This window comes from Salvelinus alpinus, chromosome 5, assembly GCF_045679555.1.
Source record: "Salvelinus alpinus chromosome 5, SLU_Salpinus.1, whole genome shotgun sequence".
NCBI classification, from domain to species: domain Eukaryota; kingdom Metazoa; phylum Chordata; class Actinopteri; order Salmoniformes; family Salmonidae; genus Salvelinus; species Salvelinus alpinus.
This window is the reverse complement of record NC_092090.1, coordinates 15306058-15331737: the sequence shown is the minus strand read 5'-3', so window position 1 is coordinate 15331737 and position 25680 is coordinate 15306058. Positions and strand designations below refer to the sequence as shown.

Sequence of the window (25680 nt, the reverse complement as noted above, 5' to 3'; positions counted from 1 at the left end):
TGAATGTTATCAATGGTTATGAATGGTTATGAATGTTATCAATGGTTATGAATGTTATCAATGGTTATGAATGTTATCAATGGTTATGAATGGTATCAATGGTTCTGAATGTTATCAATGGTTATGAATGGTTATGAATGTTATGAATGTTATGAATGGTTATGAATGTTATCAATGGTTATGAATGGTTATGTTATCAATGGTTATGAATGGTTATGTTATCAATGGTTATGAATGTTATCAATGGTTAAGAATGGTTATGAATGGTTATGTTATCAATGGTTATGAATGTTATCAATGGTTATGAATGGTTATGTTATCAATGGTTATGAATGTTATCAATGGTTATGAATGGTTATGTTATGAATGGTTATGAATGTTATCAATGGTTATGAAGGGTTATGAATATTATCAATGGTTAAGAATGCTTATCAAATAAAACTTTATTGCCACATGCGCCGAATACAACAAGTGTAGACCTTTCCGTGAAATGCTTACTTACTTATGAATGCTATCAACGGTTAACAAACATAATAATGGTTATTAGCTCATCTCAAGGCTTTGTTACTGAAGAGAATTCACAAAATGACACCATGTGATTACAGAATGAAGCTGTTCATAGCAACAGTTAAAAAAATAACTCTGAACTTAAGTATTGCACATCTCAGAGGGGGCTCCTTTCTTCAAAACTCCACCACTTCTTTACGTATCTAAATTATTGTTAATTGAAAAAGCGTAAATCACCCTCCAGTCCATGTGTCTGAGATAACGAAGGCTGGGTGGAAAAGAGTGATGTGATAAAAAAAAAAATGGTGGACAAAGTTGGCTGTATTACAATGTAAATGTACTTTTAATTTGTCTGTCTGCATATTTCAAGACATATGAAGGTGCAGTGAGATACCCGATGGGTTGGACGATCATTTTCTCATCAATCATTTTGAAAAAACGTATACTTACAAAACTGGAAATCAACCAATCCTCCATTGTTAACACAATGGAAAGGTCAGATGCTTTATTATCTAAACGTTGAAAGTGCATGTGCGACAGAGAGAAACAAAATGGTGCAGTTTGAGGCGCTGGAGATGGAGGGTGTGAGCAGTTGGGTCCGGGCAGGGCTGATGTTGTGGATGTTTGTGAGTGTCTTGTATGTTGTCGTTTGTATTGTTACAAAAAAATGATCTTACAAAAAAAGAAGAAAAGAAACTGGTGTCCATAAAAACCCTCAGCAGTGCTTTAGTTCCTCTGAGGACGTCGGCTTCTGTTCGGAATCGTCTCAAGTGAAAAGCTGCCTGCATAAAGACTTTCAGATCTGTGACTTTCTGACTGGAGACATGAAATACTTGACAACCGGCCTCCCTGTAGCTTTGAATGGAAACACTTTACATGGAATATTCTTTTTAATCATGAAACACAGCAGAATAATGCATCAAACTGGGTTTTTATTTTCAACAATTTTTATTTGAAGTGGTATAAATACAAAATGTAAAGTACAAACATTTATGTTACAAAATAAATGTACTATTGATGAACACAAAAAAGCATGACTAAATGGCTTTTGTAAGTGGATGGGTTTGAGTGCTGTTGAACATTGTTAAGAGGCAAGAAGAAACACCAGAAGAGATCTTTCCCTGTGCCCTTTAGAGAGGAATATACAAACTTTGTTTCACAAACAGTAGTATGCCACATATCCACTGCAGGAAAGCCTCAGGCAGCTACTCTGCCCTGGTTCTCACCATCAACCTCAGGTGGAAGTCAGAGTTCAACCTCACCACAGCGCTTACAGATGGTGCCAATATAGCCCAGAGCATAGAATAACCTCTGTCCCATCACTACAGGAATGGGAAGCTGCTGGAAAAATATGACTGTACATAGAGGATACATCACTTATAAAGCAAAACATTTACAAGACTAATCATTCATCTGTCAGAACAAACCTTGTGGTAAATCCTAATTTCCTCAGGTTGCATGACTAAAAGGATCCCTGAATCAGGAGTGATATAAACTGCTTCTGAGTCTCTAGAAACGTAAAGGACTGCTGAAGATTTATCATCATTATCAACTCTAATGTGTATGGTCAAACTAAAAATTAAATTTCAAAATCAAAAGTGACACATATACAGTATCTCTCAGTGGTCACAGATTTACAAAATAAACTAAATCGTCAAGAAAGTGGTGAATTTACAAAATAAACTAAATCGTCAAGAAAGTGGTGAAAACAAAGGTGGATAAGAATAAAGGTCTCAGAGTGGAAACTACTGTAAGTATTGATGATTTATCAGTGCCATGATGAGAAAATATATTGTTGTTTTTTAACAGAGTATCCTCAAAAACAAAGGAATTCCGAAAGAACTCATTTAAAAGCGTAACATTTGACAGGAAATTAATTCTTAGAACAATGTATCATCATTAGTAATAATTACACATCTGAGTGCATAAATTAGGGTGAGGCGGGTCAAGTGTTTGCATATTGCCTAAACAAAATATTACAGCCACTCACTACATCAAAATGACAGAAGAAATACTCATTCTTGGAGGCATACAAAATTATTCATTCTAATTTATAAAAGCAATGCACTGATAACTTAAATTAGCAATTCATATATTCCTCCCTTGTGCTGTTGTTCTAAAACCTCAATGCCCTCCGTAATTCTCTGAGAATGGCTAAAAGTAACATTATTCTAATGATTCTATTCCCCTGTACACTGAACAACAATTCTCCCATTACTGTACGTAAGGTCAAAGCTGAATTCTACTGAGATTTAGAGACAAATACTAAAATGGCAGAATTTAGAGACAAATACTAAAATGTCAAATACTAAAACGGCAGAATTTAGAGACAAATACTTTAATGGAAGGAAGGATTCAAGTAGAAAAGGCACTGGTCAGCCAACACCTGACCTGACGGAGTTTGACGCTCGAGGCCGCCTCTAGCACCAGGTTATTTTCGCAGCACCATTGTCAAAGAATTTGGCTTTTTTTTTTTAAACTCATTTTATAAGCATTCATGAAACTCTAATTACACTACGTAGCTGCTTTATAAAGCATTGTTCACAAGCTGGGAACCAACTTGACAAGTGGTGTTGCTTATGCTACATGTACTAGTCGCTACATCAGCTGCTATCAATACAAAGCATTGTATGAGCTACAAGGTAATCTTGTAGTTAACAAATGTGTAACAACTGTATGCTAAATAAGTATGCTGGTCCAGTCCACGTTGCTACTGGCTGGACCAGACATATGACTAAACCACGTGTTCCAGTCCACGTTGCTACTGGCTGAACCAGACATATGACTAAACAACGTGTTCCAGTCCACGTTGCTACTGGCTGGACCAGTCATATGACTAAACCACGTGTTCCAGTCCACGTTGCTACTGGCCGAACCAGTCATATGACTAAACCACGTGTTCCAGTCCACGTTGCTACTGGCTGAACCAGACATATGACTAAACAACGTGTTCCAGTCCACGTTGCTACTGGCTGGACCAGTCATATGACTAAACCACGTGTTCCAGTCCACGTTGCTACTGACTGGACCAGACATATGACTAAACAACGTGTTCCAGTCCACGTTGCTACTGGCTGGACCAGACATATGACTAAACAACGTGTTCCAGTCCACGTTGCTACTGGCTGGACCAGACATATGACTAAACCACGTGTTCCAGTCCACGTTGCTACTGACTGGACCAGACATATGACTAAACAACGTGTTCCAGTCCACGTTGCTACTGGCTGGACCAGACATATGACTAAACCACGTGTTCCAGTCCACGTTGCTACTGGCTGGACCAGACATATGACTAAACCACGTGTTCCAGTCCACGTTGCTACTGGCTGAACCAGACATATGACTAAACAACGTGTTCCAGTCCACGTTGCTACTGGCTGGACCAGACATATGACTAAACAACGTGTTCCAGTCCACGTTGCTACTGGCTGGACCAGACATATGACTAAACCACGTGTTCCAGTCCACGTTGCTACTGGCTGGACCAGACATATGACTAAACAACGTGTTCCAGTCCACGTTGCTACTGGCTGGACCAGACATATGACTAAACCACGTGTTCCAGTCCACGTTGCTACTGGCTGGACCAGACATATGACTAAACCACGTGTTCCAGTCCACGTTGCTACTGGCTGGACCAGACATATGACTAAACCACGTGTTCCAGTCCACGTTGCTACTGGCTGGACCAGACATATGACTAAACCACGTGTTCCAGTCCACGTTGCTACTGGCTGGACCAGACATATGACTAAACCACGTGTTCCAGTCCACGTTGCTACTGGCTGGACCAGACATATGACTAAACCACGTGTTCCAGTCCACGTTGCTACTGGCTGGACCAGACATATGACTAAACAACATGTTCCAGTCCACGTTGCTACTGGTTGAACCAGACATATGACTAAACAACGTGTTCCAGCTGCAACATTTGTCACAATCAAAACAGAATAACAGTTGGATCCATCAGAGAGAATAGTGCAAACAAACACATACATCACTATCTCAACAGTAGAGAGAGCAACAACCATGTTTTTTCATTATACAGTTTGGAGAAATTTGTGTTGTGTCATGTGGTCCCATCCTACTATGTGTAAAATCATTATTTGAGGAGTGCTTGATATAATTCTATTAGCACCTTTGGGATTATTCCATTGGTTCCATTATACCAGGCAAACTAATCAAGCACAGCTCAGGTATGGTTTTCCTGCCCCCGAGAATGTGGCTCTATCACCACCGGCTGAGGAGCTCTGACCCAGCAGCTTGAACCCAGCAGCTCTGACCCAGCAGCCAGGACAGCAGGGTGAGAGTAGCTACCAATTTGACACTAGACCTGTATGAGAAATTGTGTGTGTGTGTATCCAGCTCAAGATTCACCCTTCAATGACAGATGGACAAGATGGATGCTGCAATTTTGCAGGTCCAGAGCTGCTACCTGATCATCTGTATGTGTTGTGTTTGTCCATGTCTGTGTGTGTGCGTGTCCATGTCTGTGCGTGTGAGTGTAAGAGTGTGGGTGACCGTGTCCACCTTATATTGATCGCTGACCTCAGCGACGGGACGTGCGCTCGTTGCCACGGGAACGCCGGCCACAGGTCTTGCAGCACTGCGTCCGCACGGCGGGCAGGTGGCATCGGCCAAGCCACTGGAGGGTCTGACAGAAACGGAACGTGAGGCGGTCACGAAGACACGTGAGCCCTGAGAGAGAGACAGAGAGACACAGAGAGAGTTATCTGTGAGACAATTCTGTATAATAAGGACACCAACAGCTTTTGCAGAACTAAGTTCCCTTAATAGAAAAGATAATTGCTACCTATGCCCAATAGAGACTGTGACCCAAGTCAGACTTTGTACTATGAAGAATGGATTTTAAAAGTTGAATAACAACACACCAGGACCACTGAGCCCCTTAAGTTCAAAGGTCACTGCTCAGATGGCTCATAGGCATTCCTGCTCATGCTCTATTACCCTGTGCTCACGAGGCTCACAGAGGCGTGCTAACGAGGCTCACAGAAGCGCGCTAATGAGTCTCACAGAGGCGCTAATGAAGCTCACAGAGGCGCGCTAACGTGGCTCACAGAGGCACGCTAATGAAGCTCACAGAGGCGCGCTAATAAAGCTCACAGAGGCACGCTAATGAAGCTCACAGAGGCGCGCTAACGAAGGTTGTTTGTGTTATGAATGCTTGACAGGCTCCTTCAGGTCAGGGCACTGGGACGTCTGAATTCAACAGAGATGTGCTCCATGGGGACAACAACTTAAAGGAATCTGAAAGTCACAGCTTTGCAGCAATACAAAAGCACAGACACTAGCAACACTCATATGATACAGTATGTTGTTGTCAGAGTCATGGTCCACATTACATGTGTGGTGAGAACGTAACTATGTGATTGTGAAATAACCAAAATGCAAGCATGGTTTTCTCATATAGGGAAAGCTGAGAGGGACTTACCAGCATGACAACGACTTGCTACAGCCACAAATACCACTAGCGAAGCGGCACATGGTTCACGTTACATGGATGTCATAAGAGTATGATGGAATGACACAACGAAACAAGTCTTCATGATAACGGGATTGCTTCATTATAATGTGATTTGCTCAAGGCACAATATTATAATGACATTTCACAAGTTACATAATGAGAAACATCATCATCATCATCATCATCATCATAGCCAAATCAGCTATTGTGCATTTTACAAGGTGATGAGGAATTTTCCTAATCTTTCATCACTAATGGTCTCATGACCTCGTTTGAGGAGTTAACCAATCATCATCCAAGGTCACTTAAACAAGGTATAGCTAGTATGAGACGCTAACGATGCCAAATCACTATCATCTGTATGCATGATGTAATTAAGACAAATCCTATGCTAAAATATACATGTAAAGCATATAGGGGCCCGATCTGAGACAGAGAGAAAGGGGAAATTAAAGTCTGCTGAGGCCTCAGGGCTGACATGTACCAGATCTTAGTGATAGTAGTGATAGTGTTGCTGACGATGTCCATTTTGACCTAGCCATACAGATCCTTTCAACAAAAACACACAACTGAAAGACACGTATGAGACATTAACAGTGATGAAGAACAATATAGTTACGCGGTACACGCCCACATTCATCTGTGCTTTGGAAGGGAGATAGAGGTCAACCCTGTATGATTCTAACTTAGTCGAGTATATCTTCAGATCAAATCATACCTCGCTGTCAATGGGGAATTTAGACAAATACTGTATAATTAAAACATTTCAAATAATTCCCCTGAGAAATCCCAGATAAAAAAAAATATCATGTGGGGTTTAATAACCAAATAATATCCCCATTGGGTGCAAAATGATAAAGCTTGTGAGTGTAGATAACCTTCTGTAACGGATGAAAACGTTTTCAGCGCCTGCAGATGTATTGTGGGAAGAATAGATTGAAGCCACGGTTACCGAGGGAAATTGAGGGCAGAAGTTCTTTGGAATATTTATCCTCTCGCAGCACCATTAAAGCACATCAGTGAATATGAAATGGGAAAAGGAATACATTATTCAATTAATAAAACATTGCCAGAGGATTATTGAAAACTAACAGAAATAAAAACAATAATGAGCTACACTCTGCTCTCAAGCGGTCTTGAAGAGGCTCTCTTTTCCAGTCTACAGTAAGATTTATCTTTCATCTAATCTTACATTTTTTTCAACTGATAATGCAAGGCCAGATCTTAGTGATTAGAATCACAATGAAAACAATTGAAGACAGTTGTTGGGTTACTTGAAATATCAATATATTACATATTACATACTTTACAATATTACTTTGAATGGAAAGTAAAGCGTTATATTACAAGTGACTCATAAAAATGTATCAGATTACGTAACATGCTACTTTTGTAACGTTATCCCCGACACAACAAGGATATGTCCTTAGAAGTAGAGACGAGGATGATGAGTTATCGGGAGATTGTGCATGATCGATCGCCTCTTGCATTAAAAAGAGATATGTAATTAAAAAATGAATACTAGGCGATGGAGTTGTCTTCTTGAGTGCTACATGAACATTGTGATGAATCTGTAACCAATTCGGGTTTAAAGTGCTAACTAAAAACAAGGCCAGCAATGATAGGATAGTGCAATCTATCGTAAGCTATTATATACAGTTAGGAACTCTTTACAGGACCATTCTGTAACAAAGTCAAGTTGAGATGGTCTTGAGCTCTACTGTACACAAAGAGAGATCTCAGAGGTTCTAAATCTCAGCAGTTTTTCAGAGTGTTCACCATAGTCTGTTAAAACCAAACTCTCAGCATCTGTATTAGAAATGACTTAATTGTTCCACTGCCTTTATCATCCCACTGCAGGGGAGTGGAGGGAAGGATTTAACTGAAGCCTTCCTCTTCTGTTCTCTGCCTCATTCTCCTAAACCTCACGTGGTGCTCTGGGGGCAGGACTGCCTGAGAACCAGGAGCTGAGAGGAAGGTGAGTCTTGGTAAGCTAGCGTAGCAAAAGCAACAGAGGAAGGTGAGCCTGGGTGAGCTAGCATAGAGATTGAAAGGAAGGTGAGTCTGGGTGAGTTAGCATAGCGACTGAGAGGAAGGTGAGTCTGGGCGAGTAGGCGTAGTGACTGAGGAAGGTGAGTCTGGGCAAGTTAGCGTAGCGACTGAGAGGATGGTGATTCTGGGTGAGTTTAAAATATATATTTTTTTACACCTTTTTCTCCCCAATTTCAAATCAAACTTTATTTGTCACATGCACCAAATACAACAAGTGTAGACTTTTCCGTGAAATGCTTACTTACATGCCCTTAACCAACAGTGCAGTTCAAGAAGAAAATATTTACCAAGTAGACTAAACTAAAAAGTAATAATAAAAAGTAACACAATAAGAAAAACAATAACGAGGCTATATACAGAGGAAGGTGAGTTTGGATGAGCTAGAGTAGCAACAGAGGAAGGTGAGTCTGGATGAGCTAGAGTAGCAACAGAGGAAGGTGAGTCTGGATGAGTTAGAGTAGCAACAGAGGAAGGTGAGTCTGGATGAGTTAGAGTAGCAACAGAGGAAGGTGAGTCTGGATGAGTTAGAGTAGCAACAGAGGAAGGTGAGTCTGGATGAGTTAGAGTAGCAACAGAGGAAGGTGAGTCCGGATGAGTTAGAGTAGCAACAGAGGAAGGTGAGTCTGGATGAGCTAGAGTAGCAACAGAGGAAGGTGAGTCTGGATGAGTTAGAGTAGCAACAGAGGAAGGTGAGTCTGGATGAGTTAGAGTAGCAACAGAGGAAGGTGAGTCTGGATGAGCTAGCGTAGCAACAGAGGAAGGTGAGTTTGGATGAGTTAGAGTAGCGACTGGGAGGAAGGTGAGTCTGGATGAGCTAGCGTAGCAACAGAGGAAGGTGAGTTCGGATGAGCTAGAGTAGCGACTGGGAGGAAGGTGAGTTTGGATGAGTTGCTGCAGGTGCTGAATAAAAACAAGACATAATCCTGTGAATAAAAGCAGACAGGATACGCACATACACTAACAGTCACCGAAAAGCAAAGCTTTATTTTTAACCATGACTCACCTTTGTCAGCAGCGATTGCGTGGAGGTCTACGGTGTGCTTTAAGTGTGCACAAAGCTTCCTTCTCCAGTCAAATTCTAATATTGCTGTAATGCTGGGTAGCGAGACCCCCCAGAGAGCTGGGTTGTTATCACAGTAAACCCAGGAGATTGAAATAAATATGCTTTTCTTGGCACAGACCATTTGCTGAAACTATTCTAGGAACTGGAGTCATTTGTAATGCTGATATTCCAACATCACTGCAGTCCTGAGTTGACTCCTTGCTTAAATCATAGAGTCCAGGGTAATATTTTGTACATTTCACAAAATATCTCACAACAAGCAAATCTCATTGCAGACTAATTAGCTAGAGGAGCCATGTTTTTTCTCTCACTGGACAGCTGGTGAGGACGTTTCAAGTTTGGAAATCTAACCCACCAGAGCCCAACAGCAAGAACATTCAGGACAAAATATTCAAAACATATACAAACAATAACCAGCAATGAAGTGGTGGTATACGAACATATCCGTGTCTCATGAATCTGAATCGTGGTAGATGAGCCATCTTAAATGGGGAATTCTAGGTGAATGTCAAGGTCAAGATAGTAGTCAAGGGGGAGATAGTGGCTGTAGTAGTTAGTATATTCTGTTCCCATATGGTTTAATCAGCCAGCTCCACAATACACAGTGATAGGAATAAAGAAAGCACAGTATATTGTGAAGCGAGGTCGACTGAAGCATGTTGGACAGCATATGCCGACTGCAGGCTTTCTATCTATCCACTCTCAGACCCACATCCAAGACATTCAATATACAGTACTTTATTCCATTTTAAAATGATGAATATCTAACAAATCACAAAAACATACAAAGAGCATCTTGCTCTAATACAACAGTATACAGCCAATCTTGAGCTAATAAACAGCGAGATGAACTCCGGTTGTTCAGACTTGTACAAGTTAGGAACAAGTACATTATTGTGTCAAATGTTCCAACTAAGACGGCACCACACAACTCTTCCACACACAGTAATCCTCCTACTGTACTTCATCATTGAACAGACATGGGCGCACGGAAAGTACTTAACAATCCGCCTCAGTGTTTTTCTCTCCCCTACTGTAGCTGGAAGACAAGCCATGGCTTGAGAGCATTCAGTCAAGTCCACTACCCTTCTGTCTTAACAACCAGCTCCATCACAGAGGGTTCAGTCAAGTCCACTACCCTTCTGTCTTAACCACCAGCTCCATCTCAGAGGGTTCAGTCAAGTCCACTAGCCTTCTGTCTTAACCACCAGCTCCATCACAGAGGGTTCAGTCAAGTCCACTACCCTTCTGTCTTAACCACCAGCTCCATCTCAGAGGGTTCAGTCAAGTCCACTACCCTTCTGTCTTAACAACCAGCTCCATCTCAGAGGGTTCAGTCAAGTCCACTACCCCTCTGACTTAACAACCAGCTCCATCTCAGAGGGTTCAGTCAAGTCCACTACCCTTCTGTCTTAACAACCAGCTCCATCACAGAGGGTTCAGTCAAGTCCACTACCCTTCTGTCTTAACCACCAGCTCCACCTCAGAGGGTTCAGTCAAGTCCACTACCCTCCTGTCTTAACCACCAGCTCCACCTCAGAGGGTTCAGTCAAGTCCACTACCCTCCTGTCTTAACCACCAGCTCCATCTCAGAGGGTTCAGTCAAGTCCACTACCCTTCTGTCTTAACAACCAGCTCCACCTCAGAGGGTTCAGTCAAGTCCACTACCCTTCTGTCTTAACCACCAGCTCCACCACAGAGGGTTCAGTCAAGTCCACTACCCTTCTGTCTTAACAACCAGCTCCATCTCAGAGGGTTCAGTCAAGTCCACTACCCTCCTGTCTTAACAACCAGCTCCACCTCAGAGGGTTCAGTCAAGTCCACTACCCTTCTGTCTTAACCAGCTCCACCACAGAGGGTTCAGTCAAGTCCACTACCCTCCTGTCTTAACAACCAGCTCCACCTCAGAGGGTTCAGTCAAGTCCACTAACCTCCTGGCTTAACCAGCTCCACCACAAAGGGTACAGTCAAGTCCACTACCCTCCTGTCTTAACCAGCTCCACCTCAGAGGGTTCAGTCAAGTCCACGAACCTCCTGGCTTAACCAGCTCCACCACAAAGGGTACAGTCAAGTCCACTACCCTCCTGTCTTAACCAGCTCCACCACAGAGGGTTCAGTCAAGTCCACTACCCACCTGTCTTAACTACCAGCTCCACCACAGAGAAACCAATTCATCTCTCAGTCCTCAGAAGCTTCTGTCAGCGCTACATAATTTCCCTATACTGCCCCAGATCACAGAGCGCCCTAACATCACAGGGGTCAGAGGTCAGAGCTGAAATGCTATCCCACACTGTTTCCTGCACCCCTCCCCCTCACCACGTCCCCTTCTCATGGTATGATCCACTCCCCCACTAACCGTCCAACCCCTCCCACATGGAACAACATGATAGTACACAGAGAGAGGGGGGAGAGAGGCACATCCTGTAGGCCTGCTTGATGTGGACTTCCTCTGGCTTTCCACTCTCAAACTGTACTGGAAGCAGCAGTATCCATGGACTATTATAGCACCGGGGGGAAATTTGAAGCAACTGGAACCTCTTGTTCACAGACCTCGTACTCTCGTCCCACACCACTGTACTGTACTGTTTGAGAAGAGGGTGCATTTCTTTGCATCCTCTTCACAGTGACTGAATATAACCCAGGGTTTATTAGACGTACAACTGGGGCATGACTCCGGGAGAGATGGGATGACCTCATTCACATTGGAAATGCAGGCCAGTAGACCAGGAAGAGGTTGGAGGATCACAACGCATTGGTTTAAAGCTACATCAACAACAGTGTTCATTTCGTAAGCAACAACTATGACGAAAAATACTGAACTTCCTGACTAAAACTATGACGATAACGAGACGAGACGCCCTGGGGAAAAAAACTATTACAAATTAATTTTAGTAGATGAAAATGTAACGAGATGAGAATTCCACATGAAACTAATGGACATTTAATTTAATATGAAGTGTGCACATGATGGAAGTTACAGGAAGCCTAAATATTCATTATTTAATAGAAACAAACACACTGACTATGGTGACTAAAATGTCTGCCAAAAACTAGACTAAAACTGATAACTAAAACTAACGAAGGATGAAATGACTAAAATGTGACTAAGACTAAAAAGGTATTTTAAGATTAAAACTAAGACTAAATCTAAAATAACTACCAAAATGAACAAGGACCATTACAAAAGATTCAACCATGGCATACTGCATATAGTCTATGTAGAGGAACAGTGATACATGAATGACCATCTTCCAAACAACCCACTGACATATCAGACAAAGCATATTTAGGCAATACATGTTTTGTCATACCCGTGGTATACGGTCTGATATACCACAGCTGTTAGCCAATCAGCATTCAGTACTAGAACCACCAAGTTTATAAGTACCTTTTTCCCTACCAAGTAACAACCAGAGTTGTGATCTATCAACTCCAACTTTAAATCTCCAACTTTCTACCGAACCTGTCTGTGTGTGCTCAGGGGAAAAGCGCTTTGGAGAGGGAGCTGTGGGGTTTGGAACTTCTAGCCGGCCTGTCGGTCTGTCTGGATCAATGAGTCTCTCCTTGGGCAGGGGCTTCCCCAGAGTACCACTCATTACTGACTTGTGGAAGCTGCCCAGCGCTGTCAACTTTCACACAGAGAGAGAGGGTGGGGGAGTTGACAGAGAGAGAGAGAGGGTGGGGTTGAGAGAGAGAGAGAGAAATTAGAGCGAAATAAGAGAAGAGGTGTGACAATTAGAGGAGAAGAAGAGAAAGTGAGATTGGGATACACACCATCAGACTCGCTGAGTTCACTGAGACAGAAGGCTTAGCACTCAGTCACAGCCCACTGCACACATCTGGCTGCAAAGAATTTCCACCTTCCCCCTTGCCTGGCAGCCTCCCCTCTCTGTCCATAGTAATAAACCAGGCCTGGCAGCCCCCCCTCACTGTCCATAGTAATAAACCAGGCCTGGCAGCCCCCCCTCACTGTCCATAGTAATAAACCAGGCCTTGCAGCCCCCCCTCACTGTCCATAGTAATAAACCAGGCCTGGCAGCCTTCCCTCAATGTCCATAGTAATAAACCAGGCCTGGCAGCCTCCCCTCAATGTCCATGGTAATAAACCAGGCCTGGCAGCCTCCCCTCACTGTCCATAGTAATAAACCAGGCCTGGCAGCCTCCCCTCACTGTCCATAGTAACTAACCAGGCCTGGCAGCCTCCCCTCACTGTCCATGGTAATTAACAAGGACAGGCAGCCTCCCCTCACTGTCCATGGAAATTAACAAGGACAGGCAGCCTCCCCTCACTGTCCATAGTAATAAATCAGGAAACCTTTTTAATTTAACCAGGCAAGTCAGTTAAGAACAAATTCTTATTTACAATGACGGCCTACCAGGGAACAGTGGGTTAACTGCCTTGTTCAGGGGCAGAACAACATATTTTTAACTTGTCAGCTCGGGGATTCGATCCAGCAACCTTTCGGTTACTGTCCCAATGCTCTAACCACTAGGCTGCCTGCCGCCCTATGCACACATCCAATAGTCCGGTGCTGGACAGAAACATAAAGGCACAGAGATGAGGAATCGAGGAGTGTACAAACGGAGTTAACAATTAAATAGTACAAAGCATAATAGAGGGAAGCCTGAAGCATAATAGAGGGAAGCCTGAAGCATAAGGGAGGGAAGCCAGAAGCATTAGGAAGGGAAGTCTGAAGCATTAAGGAGGGAAGCCCGAAGCATTAGGGAGGGAAGCCTGAAGCATTAGGGAGGGAAGCCCGAAGCATAAGGGAGGGAAGCCTGAAGCATAATGGAGGGAAGCCTGAAGCATAATGGAAGGAAGCCTGAAGCATTAGGGAGGGAAGCCTGAAGCATAATGGAGGGAAGCCTGAAGCATAAGGGAGGGAAGCCTGAAGCATAATAGAGGGAAGCCTGAAGCATAAGGGAGGGAAGCCAGAAGCATAATGGAGGGAAGCCTAAAGCATTAGGGAGGGAAGCCTGAAGCATTAGGGAGGGAAGCCTGAAGCATTAGGGAGGGAAGCCTAAAGCATTAGGAAGGGAAGCCTGAAGCATTAGGGAGGGAAGCCTGAAGCATAATGGAGGGAAGCCTGAAGCATAATGGAGGGAAGCCTGACGCACAATGAGGGACGCCTGAAGCATAATGAGGGAAGCCTGAAGCACAATGGAGGGAAGCCTGAAGCATAATAGAGGGAAGCCTGAAGCATACGGGAGGGAAGCCTGAAGCATTAGGAAGGGAAGTCTGAAGCATTAAGGAGGGAAGCCTGAAGCATTAGGGAGGGAAGCCTGAAGCATTAGGGAGGGAAGCCCGAAGCATAAGGGAGAGAAGCCTGAAGCATAATGGAGGGAAGCCTGAAGAATTAGGGAGGGAAGCCTGAAGCATAATGGAGGGAAGCCTGAAGCATAAGGGAGGGAAGCCTGAAGCAAAATAGAGGGAAGCCTGAAGCATAAGGGAGGGAAGCCAGAAGCATTAGGAAGGGAAGTCTGAAGCATTAAGGAGGGAAGCCCGAAGCATTAGGGAGGGAAGCCTGAAGCATTAGGGAGGGAAGCCCGAAGCATAAGGGAGGGAAGCCTGAAGCATAATGGAGGGAAGCCTGAAGCATAATGGAGGGAAGCCTGAAGCATTAGGGAGGGAAGCCTGAAGCATAAGGGAGGGAAGCCTGAAGCATAATAGAGGGAAGCCTGAAGCATAAGGGAGGGAAGCCAGAAGCATAATGGAGGGAAGCCTAAAGCATTAGGAAGGGAAGCCTGAAGCATTAGGGAGGGAAGCCTGAAGCATTAGGGAGGGAAGCCTGAAGCATAATGGAGGGAAGCCTGAAGCATAATGGAGAGAAGCCTGACGCACAATGAGGGAAGCCTGAAGCATAATGAGGGAAGCCTGAAGCACAATGGAGGGAAGCCTGAAGCACAATAGAGGGAAGCCTGAAGCATAAGTGAGGGAAGCCAGAAGCATTAGGAAGGGAAGTCTGAAGCATTAAGGAGGGAAGCCTGAAGCATTAGGGAGGGAAGCCTGAAGAATTAGGGAGGGAAGCCCGAAGCATAAGGGAGGGAAGCCTGAAGCATAATGGAGGGAAGCCTGAAGCATTAGGGAGGGAAGCCTGAAGCATAATGGAGGGAAGCCTGAAGCATAAGGGAGGGAAGCCTGAAGCATAATAGAGGGAAGCCTGAAGCATTAGGGAGGGAAGCCAGAAGCATTAGGAAGGGAAGCCTGAAGCATCAGGGAGGGAAGCCTGAAGCATTAGGGAGGGAAGCCTGAAGCATTAGGGAGGGAAGCCCGAAGCATAAGGGAGGGAAGCCCGAAGCATAATGGAGGGAAGCCTGAAGCATTAGGGAGGGAAGCCTGAAGCATAATGGAGGGAAGCCTGAAGCATAATGAGGGAAGCCTGAAGCACAATGAGGGAAGCCTGAAGCATTAGGAGAGGAAGCCTGAAGCATAAAGCATAATGAGGGAAGCCTGAAGCATACACTGATTTCCCTGTTGCTGTAAGTGGATTATAGACGAGAAATGTAACTGTTTATCACATGCTGGCTCATGCTTTACCTCTCTCTTCTTCACTATGTAGCACACACACACACACACACACACACGCACTTCCTGTTTGACGCATGAGAGCGAAGTTTGACGGAAAAGGCCTTTTAGATTGTATTTTATTTTGTTTTATTCTTAGCCCCTTATTGACTAGTCCTTCTGTCTGCTTATATGATTCACATGGTAGAGAGGGGGCAACAGCAGAATGAATTACTTTCCACCAGAGAAGCTCCATTAATGTCCCCTACCACGTGTATCAGACAGGGGGACACGTGTGATAACACAGACCTGCTCAGTGCCAATCCAACCCGGTTTATACATGTTTTTTTAATAAGCTTTTGTCTGTCGTATTAGCTTTTTCTCCTGGGTGGTCCAGGCAGAGAAACCTCATGATTCTCTATTATGAACTATTTCATCCAAGGTCCAGTAATAGAATGTGAAGAACTGAGGCTTTGTGTGGACTGGTCCAATTTGAGGGAAGAAGCACTGATGGGGTCTTTCATCTGGCTCTATACAGGGCTAATGGAAGAACAAGGCACAGCGTATTCACTGCAGCAGCAGCACTACCGTAGAAGACACCTGATGTTCACTCAAACTGTTATTGAGTCAGTGAGAGGCCATGTTGTGTGCATATGAACATACTGCCCTACTGTTATTCATGGTGTGGAGCACTTCAGTGGAGGACAGAGCTTCTACAAATGTTACATAAAACGGTCACCACACCAGTATTCTTTAGTATTCTTCAAATCAGGTTGCTATTGTTATTAGATGTGTTGTAGTGCTGCTTGTGTAGCATGAACAAACCATAATGAGATTCATGCGCCCACCAGGACCCCGCAGTCCGTCAGTACCAGTACCCCCCAGTCAGTCAGTACCAGTACCCCCCAGTCAGTCAATTTCCCCTAGTCAGTCAGTCAGAACCAGTACCCCCCAGTCAGTCAGTACCAGTACCCCCAAGTCAGTCAGTACCAGTACCCCCCCAGTCAGTCAGTACCAGTACCCCCCAGTCAGTCAGTACCCCCAAGTCAGTCAGTACCAGTATCCCCCAGTCAGTCAGTACTAGTACCCCCCAGTCAGTCAGTACCAGTACCCCCCAGTCAGTCAGTACCCCCCAGTCAGTCAGTACCAGTATCCCCCAGTCAGTCTGTACTAGTACCCCCCAGTCAGTCAGTACCAGTACCCCCCAGTCAGTCAGTACCAGTACCCCCCAGTCAGTACAAGTACCCCCCAGTCAGTCAGTACCAGTATCCCCCAGTCAGTCAGTACTAGTACCCCCCAGTCAGTCAGTACCAGTACCCCCCAGTCAGTCAGTACCCCCCAGTCAGTCAGTACCAGTACCCCCCAGTCAGTCAGTACCAGTATCCCCCAGTCAGTCAGTACTAGTACCCCCCAGTCAGTCAGTACCAGTATCCCCCAGTCAGTCAGTACTAGTACCCCCCAGTCAGTCAGTACCAGTACCCCCCAGTCAGTTAGTACCAGTACCCCCCAGTCAGTCAGTACCAGTACCCCCCAGTCAGTCAGTACCAGTATCCCCCAGTCAGTCAGTACTAGTACCCCCCAGTCAGTCAGTACCAGTATCCCCCAGTCAGTCAGTACTAGTACCCCCCAGTCAGTCAGTACCAGTACCCCCCAGTCAGTCAGTACCCCCCAGTCAGTCAGTACCAGTATCCCCCAGTCAGTCTGAAGACTGGCATGCCAGGCAGTGACATGGACATAGTCTGGGGATTGTATGTTTCTGTTTCTGGGTAAGAAAGGTATGAGACCCTGGACTGGTTGTCTCCCATAAGGCCTTGCTGGCGTGACACACCTGACACGTTGTAAAGCCCCAGTACACACACTTCCCTCTGGGGGGATAGCCATGACACTCACATGCATGAACACACAGAGACACACACACTCGCATGCATGAACACATAGACACTCGCATGCATGAACACACATGAATGAACGTACGCACGCATGCTAGAGGTCTTCACGGGTCCAAAAAGTTTGACCCGTTCCGAAATGGACCTGCGGCTTTCACACCCGGACTGGATATACATGAATATATATTTTTGAAATATAGAGACCTGTTCCGAACGGACCCACGGACAACTAGACCCGTTCCATATAGACCTGATAGTATCAGTACCCAATCCCATCCGAGTGATGGAAGCAGCAGAAAAGTATTATTTTAAGCAACAACAAAAAATATTAGCGATGAGGGAGAGAGAGATGCCGCTCTAGCAGGCGGGGGAGCGGCTGTACTGTGAATGAGTGACACGGAGAGCAGCGGAGGGAGGGAGAGATGCCGCTCTAGCAGGCGGGGGAGCGGCTGTACTGTGAATGAGTGACATGGAGAGCAGCGAGGAGGGAGGGAGAGATGGAGACACGCAACCGAGGACACGGAGAGCCGGAGTCGGGGGACGGCTGTACTGCGAATGAGTGACATGGAGAGTAGCGAGGAGGGAGGGAGATACCACTCTAGCAGGTGGGGAGCGGCTGTACTGTGAATGGTACATGGGGAGCAGCGGGGGGGGAGGTGAGCAACATGCCGAGTCGCCTATCTAGTCTAATAGCTACCATAGCTAGGTTTTTTATCATCAAATATGATTGCATAGTACATGTCTTGACTGCATAGTACATGTCTTGACTGCCGGGGTAGGCCATTATTGTAAATAAGAATTTGCTCTTAACTGACTTGCCTAGTTAAATAAATAACTTTTTCCACACACAGAATCTCTATGACTGTAGCCTACTGTCGCTTTGATGACTTTGTATGAAATGGACCTACACTTGTACATGTACATACGCTTGGAGTCATTAAAACTTGTTTTTCAACCACTCCACAAATTTCTTGTTAACAAACTATAGTTTTGGCAAGTCGGTTAGAACATCTACTTCGTGGATGACACAAGTCATTTTTCCAACAATTGTTTACAGACAGATTATTTCACTTATAATTCACTGTATCACAATTCCAGTGGGTCAGAAGTTTACATACACTAAGTTGACTGTGCCTTTAAACAGCCTGGAAAATTCCAGAAAATTATGTCATGGCTTTAGAAGCTTCTGATAGGCTAATTGACCCCATTTGAGTCAATTGGAGGTGTACCTGTGGATGTATTTCAAGGCCAGTGCCTCTTTGTTTGACATCATGGGAAAATAAAAAGAAATCAGCTAAGACCTCAGAAAAAAAAATTGTAGTTTGGTTCATCCTTGGGAGCCATTTCCAAACGCCTGAAGGTACCACATTTGCCTGTACAAACAATAGTACGCAAGTATAAACACCATGGGACCAAGCAGCCGCCATACCGTTCAGGAAGGAAGGTTCTGTCTCCTAGAGATGAACGTACTTTGGTGCGAAAAGTGCAATAGAACAACAGCAAAGGACCTTGTGAAAATGCTGGAGGAAACAGGTACAAAAGTAACTATATCCACAGTAAGACAAGTGGACATAACAGGGCGGCAGGTAGCCTAGTGGTTAGAGCGTTGGACTAGTAACCGAAAGGTTGCATGATCGAATCCCTGAATTGACAAGGTAAAAATCTGTCGTTCTACCCCTGAACAAGGCAGTTCTTAACTGACTTGCCTATTTTTTTTTTTTTTTACCTGAAAGGCCGCTCAGCAAGGAAGAAGTCACTGCTCCAAAACCGCCATAAAAAAGCCAGACTACGGTTTGCAACTGCACATGGGGACAAAGATCGTACTTTTTGGAGAAATGTTCTCTGGTCTGATGAAAGAAAAATTGAACTGTTTGGCCATAATGACAATTGTTATGTTTGGAGGAAAAAGGGAGAGGCTTGCAAGCCGAAGAACACCATCCCAACCGTGAAGTACGGGGGTGGCAGCATCATGTTGTGGGGGGGCTTTGCTGCAGGAGGGACTGGTGCACTTCACAAAATAGGTGGCATCATGAGGAAAGAAAATTATGTGGATATATTGGAGCAACATCTCAAGACATCAGTCAGGAAGTTAAAGCTTGGTCGCAAATGGGTCTTCCAAATGGACAATGACCCCAAGCATACTTCCAAAGTTGTGGAAAAATGGCTTAAGGACAACAAAGTCAAGGTATTGGAGAAGCCATCACAAAGCCCTGACCTCAATCCTATAGAAGATTTGTGGGCAGAACTGAAAAAGCGTGTGCGAGCAAGGAGGCCTACAAACCTGACTCAGTTACACCAGCTCTGTCAGGAGGAATGGGCCAAAATTCATCCAACTTATTGTGGGAAGCTTGTGGAAGGCTACCCGAAATGTTTGACCCAAGTTAAACAATTTAAAGGCAATGCTACCAAATACTAATTGAGTGTATGTAAACTTCTGACCCATTGGGAATGTGATGAAAGAAATAGAAGCTACTACTATTATTCTGACATTTCACCTTCTTAAAATAAAGTGGTGATCCTAAACTGACCTAAAACAGGGAATTTTTTGTTGGATTAAATGTCAGGAATTGTGAAAAGCTGAGTTTAAATGTATTTGGCTAAGGTGTATGTAAACTTCCGACTTCAACTGTAACTCTTCGTGTTGTTGTTTGTTTAGTGTTTTCCAATTTTCACAGAAGTGGTGAGTCTATGGATTCTTCAATTACATTGAGCTGATTTCTGATGTGCTGTTCCTTCTTTTTCTGTAGTGTACTTCTGTATTGTTTTGGTGATTCACCATAGTGAAGGCGTAGGCTCAGGTTTTCTGGGTCGCTGTGTTTTTGGTTGGATAGGTTTCTCAATTCCTTTCTTAGGTTTTTGCATTCTTCATCAAACCATTTGTCATTGTTGTTAATTTTCTGTTTGAAATGTTTAGATTTGATAGGGAAGCTAAGAGGTCAAATATATGGTTTAGGTTTTCTACTGCCAAGTTTACAACTTCACTATTGCAGTGAAACATTTTGTCCAGGAAGTTGTCTAAAAGGGATTGAATTTGTTGTTGCCTAATAATTTTTTGGTAGGTTTCCACACTACTTTCCTTCCATCTATAGCATTTCTTAATATTATTCAGTTTCTTTGGCTTTGATGCCTCATGATTGAGTATTGCTCTGTTCAAGTAGACTGTGATTTTGCTGTGATGTGATAAGGGTGTCAGTGGACTGACTGAATACTCAGAGACTCTGGGTTGATGTCAGTGATAAAGTAGTCTACAGTACTACTGCCAAGAGATGAGCTATAGGTGTACCTACCGTAGGAGCCCCCTCGAAGCCTACCATTGACTATGTACATACCCAGTGTGCGACAGAGCTGCAGGAGTTGTGACCCGTTTTTGTTGGTTATGATGTCGTAGTTGTGCCTAGGGGGGCATATGGGGCGGGGAATGCCGTCACATCCAGGTAGGTGTTTGTCCCTGTGTGCTGAGGATGTCAGGTTCTTGTCTAGTTCTGGCATTTAGGTCACCACAGATTGATTTCCCCCTCCAGGATGGAGAACCTGTCTTCATTAAAGTATGGGGATTCTAGTGGGGTGATATAGGTAGCACACAGGAGGACATTTTTCTCTGCTGAGATTATTTCCTTTTGAATTTCTACGCATATCTCCCGGTAGTTATTGGTGTCAAATTTATCTCCACTTTTGTAGATTGGGGTGATCAGTCCTTGGTTCCAAATATTGGGAAAGATGCCAGAGCTGAGGATGATGTTAAAGTATAGCCAATTCGAATTTGTGGTCTGTACATTTTATCATTTCATTTAGGATACCATCAACCCCACAAGCCTTTTTGGGTTGGAGGGTTTTTATTTTGTCCTGTAGTTCATTCCATGTAATTGGAGAATCCAGTGAGTTCTGGTCGTCTTTAATAGTTGATAGTTCATTTGTATTTGATAATGTATATGTTTTTGCTGTTTGCTCTCAAGTCAGTAAAAATGACACCCGAGGCAATCATATCAGATCCAACCCAGACCCATGACATTATTTAGAAATCTGGATCCGCCTGTGTCCCGGATCGTGTCTTCGGGTACAGGTGACCTCTAACGCGCACACACACACTGTACACTCTCACCCCAATGGAAAAACTGAACTGCTGCAGTAAAAAAACGTGGACCATAAGTATTCAGCACAACATAACAATGTGGTTTTGAATTGTTAGCTACAAGGTTTATGCTACAAGCTTAATAAACAGTGATGTACAACCGCCCTCAACCAGTGTTATTTCCATGATGTCATCTGAACAAGGACAAGTCATATCAAGGTCAAATCCTCCAGGAGATGGACCACACAGAGACTTTAAAAAGACAAAATGGCCACCATTCTCAACACACATTATGACATGCCTCAGTGACTTGAAGAAACACCTCTCTGGGTAGTTGTGAATGTTAGCAGTTAAGACAGGATCTGCGCCACATCACCTCTGTCTCACATCTACCCCTCTCCGAGACGGGATTACAGAGATTATGGTTTTATGCCACAGATCATTATTTGGGGATAGAAGCATTTGAAATGCCACAGCAATATTTCAACAGGAAAACTTCTCCAGTCAACATCCAAAGTCAGACAAACAGAAATAATAAAATATCTGCAAACACAAAAATAGAAGCTTCGTACTAGCCAACCAATTGTCTTCACAGGGCATGCGAGTACCAACCTCACAGACAGCACAAATGAGCAAAAAAAACTTAGCCTTGAGTGTTTTTTGAAGGGAAAACTTTTGCATGCCAAAATCTTATTGAAAAAAATCTGCAAAAGCAGGCCTCGTTGATTGATCACTAAAATAGAATTCTGCTGCAAGAGAGAAGTGGACTGCTCAACGGAGCACACAAGTCCAAATACCACAGACACAGCAAATGAGCCAAAATAACCTGTCTCCGAATAATAATTTATGTCAGAGTAATGTTTTTTTCTGGGTTGATAACAGAGTTACGCAAGGTCCCTATATCACAATCAGCTGTGCGAGTCCTCGGCCGAAGAATAATGAGACATTCTTATGCAATTAAACTGACACACAGTGGGCCATTATCAACACCCATATAAATGGAATCACATGCACAGCCAAGAGCCAAGAGTTGTTGTGGACTTGGCCATGAGTCAGAACCTTCCTCTGTTTCAACAGAACTGGAGCTCCATGCCCAAACCCATGTGGGTCATGGACTTCAAGGCTTCCATTAAAGACAGAGGCATGACAGCCATCACGATCATTTCCCTTATTCACTCTCTGCTTTCACTTTTCAATCGCCAACCATTCCAAAACATCTCATTCTTATGATCAACCATCATCCGCCCAAACAAAAAGGCTTTTATGGTGGCAAACTGTGGTCTGGTACTCCACAGGCTTTGTGAAATAGCAACAGACATTCCACAGCATTAGGGGAATGGTGAGAGGAGAAGTCTCTACAACACTGATGCTGTTATCTTTTATAGCTTAGCAACCTCTTTCAGAAGCTTCAAATCAAAACATAGCACCATGTTGACAACTATACTAAATATAGTGGATTACCACAAGGCCTGAACTGTGATGTTAATACAAAACATGTTCAAAATATAAGTCTGCATCCTGTACTTTCTATGTAACGGCGTGGGCCTGTTCTGAATACGTGTTGAAATCAAATAATTAGCAATAGCGACTAGAGCAACTAATTTTTTTGGGGGGGACTGCGTATTTTTTGCATAATGTGGTTGACTCCTGGACTTCCCAGTCTGCTATATTCTTCCTTTTATATCCCTCCAAGGCAGACGGGGACGGTGCAATGTCTGGTATATTTAACAAGTAACAATGCATGTCTTTAAAAACGTTCCTACAGTAGTAGACAACATAAATCTCACATTACCTGTGGTTGAACTGTCTATACAGCAGCCTATTGAACAGATGGCTCTAGGATTACACCTCAAATCTGTTAGCCTGAGGATACAAACAAGTCAATACCAGCCAAACCCACCAGCTGTAGCAATAAAGCACCAGTCTGGTTGATGGATGGGTAAGAAGTCAGTCTGCCTTGCTATCCTCTTCAGTATCTCTCTCTGGGACACTTTACACAGCCAGGGTGTTCACTAAGTAAAAACTGATCATAAAGCTTTTCCTACCTTGGTCATAACATTCATGAGCTTCAAATAGTTTTAATAACCCCACAGCACCCGTCCCCCTCACAATTATTATTTTAGTTTTTTTGTGACCGAACACTCGCTCTGTATAAGAACATAAGCTAAATGACTAAAATGTAAATGTTTTTAGTGAGAAAATGCTAAGGATAGCGGTTGGTGACAGTGGCTACGTATACAAAACAAATGTATGGGTTAATGTCTCTCTTTGTCCGGACTGCTTTTAGGGTAAGGAAAAAAATAAGCCATTTTGTAATGAAATGTGGATGAACTTTCGTTTTAACTTAACACATCTGGTACTTGACCAGTTTTTAAAAGCAACAACTCATTTGTGTGGCAGTGGTTTCCAAAATGGCCACCATTAACCACAGTCTTGGCACTGGACCTGCTCTGAGTGGATGATTCTTCTCTCTCTCACTACCTTACGAATCAAACTCAAGCACAAGAGACAAAACCCAGACACTGATCTCACACTCTTTGTCTTGTGGTTTCTCCTTGATAATAAAATGCAAAGTGATGACATTCCATATCAAGCAACCAAATCCTTTCAGGATAGGTTAAGGGCTGTGTTATTCCCAATAAGATTTAGTATCAAGGTTCCTCACTTAATTACTGCACATAAATATTCTGAATCGCTACTGCACTATCTTGTAAAATCAATTTCAACACATATCAGTCTTCGAAGAGCCGTAGGGATTATAAACTGTAGTTTCACAGGGATGATGCCTGTAAAATATGTATTCTGGATGAGAAGCCCATCTCAAAAGATTGTCACCTCTACCGTCAATTTCAACAGTGACAGGCATTGGAAGATTGGTTTACACAGAACGGTAAAAGGTTAGACGAGGTAACAACTGTCAATCAAATGCAAGATGTTGTGAGATCAAGGTATCTTTTCAGGATTGCACCTGACATCAGCGGAGAGCTCAGATATGTTTGAATCAAGAAGGGAATTATTATGTATTATTATCCTATTACCCACTGGGCAAAAACTGGTTGAATAAACGTTTTCACGTTATTTAAAAAAAAATAAAAAAAAATAATGTGTTGACGTTGAATAAACTTGGAAAACGATTTGGATTTGTAAAAAGTCATCAATGTAAGAGACCTTAATCCAATAATGTGGTGACGTTGTTCGGTTGTTTTCACGTTGAATTCATGGTAGTTGACAACTCAACCAAATGTAAATCACATCTAGTTGAACTGATTGATGTGTGTGCCCAGTGGGTATCTTTCCACCAGTCTAAATGGAAAACACATCAGAAAACACACTTATTTTTTTATTTATTTTTTAATCCCCTTTTCTCCCCAATTTTCGTGATATCCAATCGCTAGTAATGACTATCTTGTCTCATCGCTACAACTCCCGTACGGGCTTGGGAGAGACGAAGGTCGAAAGCCATGCGTCCTCCGAAGCACAACCCAACCAAGCCGCACTGCTTCTTAACACAGCGCGCCTCCAACCCGGAAGCCAGCCGCACCAATGTGTCGGAGGAAACACCGTGCACCTGGCCCCCTTGGTTAGCGCGCACTGCGCCCGGCCCGCCACAGGAGTCGCTGGAGCGCGATGAGACAAGGATATCCCTACCGGCCAAACCCTCCCTAACTCGGACGACGCTAGGCCAATTGTGCGTCGCCCCACGGACCTCCCGGTCGCGGCCGGCTGCGACAGAGCCTGGGCGCGAACCCAGAGACTCTGGTGGCGCAGCTAGCGCTGCGATGCAGTGCCCTAGACCACTGCGCCACCCGGGAGGCGAAAACACAATTTTAACACAAAAAAACATGTCCTTAGAAGATCGTGTATGGGGAGATATTTCTGGGAGACCTAAAATGGACACAGCACCCATCAGTGTAAATCTTATTTTAATTAGCAAACACTGCCAAGGCAATTTTCTATGTTTAAAAAAAATGACAGTTCAGTTAGTCCGTTTCAAGGGTGGCCACTGTAATTATGCACCGCAAGACAAAGGTCCCTGTGTGATTGGAGTGAGATGGATGTGACTGGAAAGGTAGAAATAAGGCTAACGTTCATTTAGAAAGTCAAACGAGT

General features: G+C 43.8%; 1 protein-coding gene across 1 annotated transcript in view; it reads right to left on the bottom strand.

Moving 5' to 3' along the window:
- Window positions 1-1422: 1422 nt before the first annotated feature.
- Window positions 1423-25680, bottom strand: part of LOC139575609 (A disintegrin and metalloproteinase with thrombospondin motifs 7-like) — a 43127-nt gene continuing 18869 nt past the window's right edge. The window contains exon 8 of the mRNA XM_071400749.1: window positions 1423-5208. Coding sequence (XP_071256850.1) covers window positions 5060-5208 — 149 coding nt within the window. The 3' untranslated portion in view covers window positions 1423-5059. The remainder of the gene's footprint in view (window positions 5209-25680) is intronic.